Source organism: Microtus ochrogaster, chromosome 18 (assembly GCF_000317375.1).
Source record: "Microtus ochrogaster isolate Prairie Vole_2 chromosome 18, MicOch1.0, whole genome shotgun sequence".
Taxonomy (NCBI): Eukaryota; Metazoa; Chordata; class Mammalia; order Rodentia; family Cricetidae; genus Microtus; species Microtus ochrogaster.
This window is the reverse complement of record NC_022020.1, coordinates 4212629-4218198: the sequence shown is the minus strand read 5'-3', so window position 1 is coordinate 4218198 and position 5570 is coordinate 4212629. Positions and strand designations below refer to the sequence as shown.

Genomic DNA, 5570 nt, shown 5'->3' with positions numbered 1-5570 from the left:
TTTTCTTTTTGTTTTTTTTTTGAAGACAGGGTTTCTCTCTGTAGCTCTGGCTGTCCTGGCCTCGAACTTACACAGATCCTGGCTTTGACTTAAAAGTTTATAATTGATGTAATAATGCATGCTTATGAGATACACTGTGCTCTTTCAATGTAGGTATCTCGTATAATGATTGAATGAGAGTAACTAGCATAGTCACCACCTCAAACATGTCATTTCTCTGTGTAGGAAGCAATATCAGAGCTATTTTGAAAGACACAGTTGCCCTATATACTATGAATATTAGAAGTTATTTCTTCTTTTCAGCTGCAGCCGCTCCAGTCTGACAACAGTCTCCTTTTTCACTTTTTAGCTTTGGCAACTTACTATTTTTTGAGGTTAACCTTTACCTTCCAAATGTGAGATTTTACAGTTATTTACTTTCTGCCCTTGATAATTTCATGTAACGCAATATCCTCCAGGCATATATGTGTGGCTGCAAATGCCAGGATTTCTTTCTTTTTTTCTCTTTCCCACCCCCTTCTTTTTGGTTTCGAACTTTTAATGAGGAAAAAAAATATACACGGGTTCAAAATCATTGTGTTCTGTGTGCCATTGGAGGAGATCTGGGTCACATGTTATGGCATAAATAGTTAACAGATTGTATCACTATAGATACAGTCACACAATGCCAGCATGGGTGCTAGCAAGGTTATTTTTGGGTTTCCTCTGTCAGTCAGAAGCATTTTGGGGATCCAATGCCTGATGGGGGAAAGACGACCAGACTCTGGGTACTGCAGCGTGCCCTCCAGCACTCCACCTCAAGCAACACATCTCATCATGCTCGTTGCTCTCAAGTGGCTCTTTGGGTACCTGGGTTTGATGTGTCTGCTGCCTGAACAAGCTGCCTACTAGCACAAGATGCCGCCTACCTCTGCCTCCTGAGTGCTGGGATTAAAGGCACGCGCCACCACCGCTCAGTCACTACTGCTCAGCCCGCTCACTTTGATTTTTAAAAGGTTATCTTTTTTCCTCCTTGAAATTGAAATTTTTTTGTTAGAAATGAGTTCTTGTCTTTAATGATTGACATTATATAGGTATATAATATCTAATAATTTTTTTAAAGAGATATAGCATCAAATCATTCTCAGCTAAAGTATAATTCTCATTTGGAGATAACAATTCCAAAGGCCTTGAGACTGAAAGAATCCGAGAAAGTGGATGAAAAACAGCTGATCATAGTAAGTATACAACTTACTATTGCTATTACCAATAAGTGTGGTTGTAAATGAATTATTTATATAAGATTCTTTTTTCTTTTTCTTTTACTCCCACCAGACAGGGTTTCCTTTTGCAGTCCTGGCTGTCCTGGACTTGCTTTGTAGACCAGGCTGGCCTCAAATTTAGAGATCTGCCTGCCTCTGCCTCCTGAGTGCTGGGATTAAAGAGTGTACAACAATCCAGTACAATGTTCTTAAAGTACAAATTAATTCTTTCTTGATCATTATAATTTTTTATTTTATTTTATTTTGGTTTTTCGAGACAGGGTTTCTCTGTGGCTTTGGAGCCTGTCCTGGAACTAGCTCTGTAGACCAGGCTGGTCTCGAACTCACAGAGATCCGCCTGCCTCTGCCTCCCGAGTGCTGGGATTAAAGGTGTGCACCACCATCGCCCGGCTGATCATTATAATTTTTATTATAGAATGCATTCCTGGTGTTATTATAGTCTCCTCTTCCCATAATAATAATATGAGTAGCTTGAGCACTATCTCCTCCCAGAAGTTTATTTAAATATTAAAATGACTTGAAACTTAGTACATATAACTGTTTGTATAACATGTCCATACAGTGCCAAAGGATAGTAGAAACTTGGCTGTCCATTGGTAGATGATTGTATAATCATAGTGGTTACTTATCAGACTTAAGAGAGATTCCTATACTTGTGCAGCACGGATTAGCCTTGAAGGCCATATGTTGTGTGAAGTAAGTCAGTCATGAAAAAGACCATGGGATTTTACTCACCGAGGTGCCAAGAAAGTAGGATGGCGACCGCTAGAGATTTGAAGGGATGGGAGAATAGGAAGTTACTGTCCAATAGATGTAGAGCTTAGTTTTGCAATGAAAAAAGTTTGAGAGATTGTCTAATAGTGTGAATTAAACAGGTACTACCACCTAGGTGGTGGAGGTGCATGCCTTTAATCATAGCACTTAGGAGGCAGAGGCAAGTGGATGTCTTTTGAGTTCGAGGACAGCCTAGTCTATAAAGCATGTTTGAGGACAGCCAGGGTTAACTCCCCCCACCCCCTTCTTATTTATTTGTTTGTTTATTTTCTTTTTCTTTTTCTTTTCTTTTCGGTTTATGAGACAGGGTTTTTCTGTAGCTTTGGATCCTGTCCTGGAACTAGCTCTTGTAGACCAGGCTGATCTTGAACTCACAGAAATCTTGCTACCTCTGCCTCCTGGGTGCTTGGATTAAAGGTGTGCACCACTGTGGCCTGGCTAGTTGCTTTTTTTTCAAGACAGGGTTTCTGTGTGTAACTTTGCAGCCTCTCCTGGAACTTGTTCCGTAGACCAGATTGGCCTCTATCATAGATCTACCTGCCCTTTCCTCCCAAGTATTGGGATTAAAGGTGTGCACCATTACTGCTGGGCAACAGCCATGGCTACACAGAGAAACCCTGTCCCAAAAAACCAACCCCTCCCAAAAAATTTTAAGTTAAGTTTTAGTGTGTGTGTGCAGGTGCTTGAGCATGCACACACCTGTGCCATAGTGCCACAATAGAGGTCAGAAGACATCTGCTGGGAATTGTTTTTCTTCTTCCATGTGGGTCCCGGTAGATGCAATAATGCATTATTTTCGCTAGTTTGTAATTATTTTAAATATGAAATATAAATTGGCTTTCCTGTATAGACTTTTTATTATATGGTACCTTTGGACTAAGTTTATATTGATACATATTTTCTCAGTTCTTTTAAATGTAGTAAGCTCTTGAACAAGTCCACAGGTTATTAAAATGGACTGTGTGTTACAGGTATGAGCCTGTGTGTGAGGGACAGATTCTGGAAGGTGTTTAGTCACTCTCTCTTTAGTGTTTGAGACAGGGTCTTTCACTGAGCATGGGGCTCATCAATTCAGCGAGGCTCCCTTACCAGCAAACTCAAGGACTGGGATTTGAGACTTGTACCAGTGTACTAGCTGTTTAGATAAAATTTTTAATTTAGTGTAACTATGATTGGGGGGGGGGGAGATGCTCTTATGTTCATGTGGAAGTTAGAGCACAGATTTACTGCACACAGATTTTAGACTTCGATATCTTAATTTAAATGTTGCTTATAAATTAAGCAATTCTTGTTTTATGTTCACATAGTTTTGAGACTGTGTTCAGAAATAGTTACTTTGGCAAGGAAGAAAACATTGTTTGTTTTTTATAAATAGGATGCTGGACACAAAAGGTTTGGAGCAGTGTCCTGTAATATCTGTGGAATGCTTTATACAGCTTCAAATCCAGAAGATGAAACCCAGCACCTACTTTTCCACAACCAGTTTATAAGTGCTGTGAAGTATGTGGTAAGTAGACTTTGTGAATTAAAGCATACATTGCAGGTAATTAGGTTAGACTTTAATGAAATGAATTGCCAAATTTAAGTTGTTGAAATTTTTTTTTGTTCTTAGAGATCAATAATATATACAAAGCATGCATGACATGCATGGATATTGATTTCCTTTCAAACAAAGCCAATTATAAAATCCAGGGAATTTTCCGAACAGGTTGCTACTGTGGGATTTTTAACTTGGGTTATGTTTTTCAGTGTAATTGGTTTTCAAAAAGTTATTGTAACTTTCTGACTGTATTAATTAGCTTGTGCATAGGTTTTTTTCTTTTTTTTTTTTTTTTTTTTTTTTTTTTTTTTTTTTTTGTTTTTTGAGACAGGGTTTCTCTGTAGCTTTGGAGCCTATCCTGGTACTAGCTCTTATAGACCAGGCTGGCCTTGAACTCTCAAAGATATGCCTGCCTCTGTGTCCCGAGTGCTGGGATTAAAGGCATGTGCCACCACTGCCTAGCTGTGCATAGTTCTTAAAACTTTCCTTTGACTTTAATAATTACTGTGGATCAATCTATAATAAATGTTCATGTATCTTATTGAAATCTGTATTTGGAGATTATAGTGTATATCTTGTCAAATAGGTGGTTTGGGGACTCTTTACTGTTATTAGAGTTTGTCTTTACAAAGTTAAATGTAAATTATATTCAAGTACGAAATCATAAATGCATTTAAGGCATAATAGGTTTGTTTAATATTTGCTTCTGGAAAGAGCAAATTTGTTTGCAGTTTTGATCAATTCAGCCATTTGTAAAGTTATAATTTGTTTACCTGTAATTGAGATTTTTTTTTAATTCTATACCTTATGTACTGTACATTGACATTAATAAGACCTCCAGGATATCTGAACTGAGCTCACTAGTTCATTTCATTAGGTACTAGGTACTGGATCACTTAAAGGTCTTAATAGCCTCCTGTGTAAATTCATGTACTTGGCTTTAGTTCAGTGGTTTATGTTCATTCCTTCATGGTTGAGCCTTTTATCATTTTTCCAGTGTTACTGCAACCCAGGCTATGTGAGACCTTCTTTTTTGGTTCCCTACTCTGCTTATCCTTTATAATTCCTTATTTCATATATATTTCCACACATACTACCTCCTACAACTTCACTAAGTAAAATAGAATGTGTGTGCATGGACATAGGCTATAATTTGATGGTTTATCCTTTGCAGTTTAGGCCTTTCTAAATTGGCTCTTAACATTCTTTGCTGTTGTTTTTTGTTTTTTCAAGACAGGGTTTTTCTGTGTAACTTCCTTGGCTATCCTCCTCATTCATTATGGAAGGTTGGCCTCAAACTCACAGAGATCCTCCTGTTCTGCCTACTGAGTGCTGGGATTAAAGGTGTGCACCACAACAATTTGGCTGTTAACATCTGTGCATCTAGAAAAGAAACTGGTGCTGTTAGCTGTCTAATTACAGAGTGAACCAGATACAAGTCCTTTGTATTCAGTTTAAAGTATTTAATTCTCATGTTCATTTAGTTTCTTTCTTTTCCTTCCTTCCCTCTTTTGAGACAGGGTTTTTCTGTTTACCTCTGCCTAACCTAGAACTCAGAGATGAGCCTGTTTCTGACTCCTGGGTGCTGGTATTAAAGCATGTGCCACCACTGCCTAACTCATTTAGTTTCTTAAAAATATAAAAAGACTACTCTATTTAAAAGGTTTAATTTTAAGAAAATTCTTGACTTCTGAGGGGAACAGAAAAAAATTCATTCAAGAAATAGCAGAGGTTTTTTCAAGGTTCTGGGAGAAGATGGTTTAGAGTACAAAGTGTAGTAATGACCTGCACAGGTCCTGGGTGTCTTGTAATGCTTCAGTGTACTGTAGTAACCTGGGTCCAGCCTTTGTCACTCCTCAGATGGATGGAAGGAATACTAGGGAGTACAGCTAGTGATTGTTTTATTTTGAGATAAGTTCAAGAGAAGAAATTGAATTTAGCAGTTGGTCATATTGATGTCATTAACTTTTGCTCTTTTGAAATGCGATGGTGGC

At 38.0% G+C, this 5570-nt stretch overlaps 1 protein-coding gene across 5 annotated transcripts in view; it reads left to right on the top strand.

Moving 5' to 3' along the window:
- The window catches only part of Esco1 (establishment of sister chromatid cohesion N-acetyltransferase 1), a 59598-nt gene that overhangs the window by 31644 nt on the left and 22384 nt on the right, over positions 1–5570 (top strand). For all 5 annotated transcript variants that reach the window (XR_003377724.1, XM_013349371.2, XM_013349372.2 and 2 more), the window contains 2 exons: positions 1103–1217; positions 3412–3543. Coding sequence is in view for 4 of the 5 variants with exons in the window: in XM_013349371.2 (XP_013204825.1) it covers positions 1103–1217; positions 3412–3543 (247 nt within the window). In the remaining variant the exon portion in view is untranslated. The remainder of the gene's footprint in view (positions 1–1102; positions 1218–3411; positions 3544–5570) is intronic.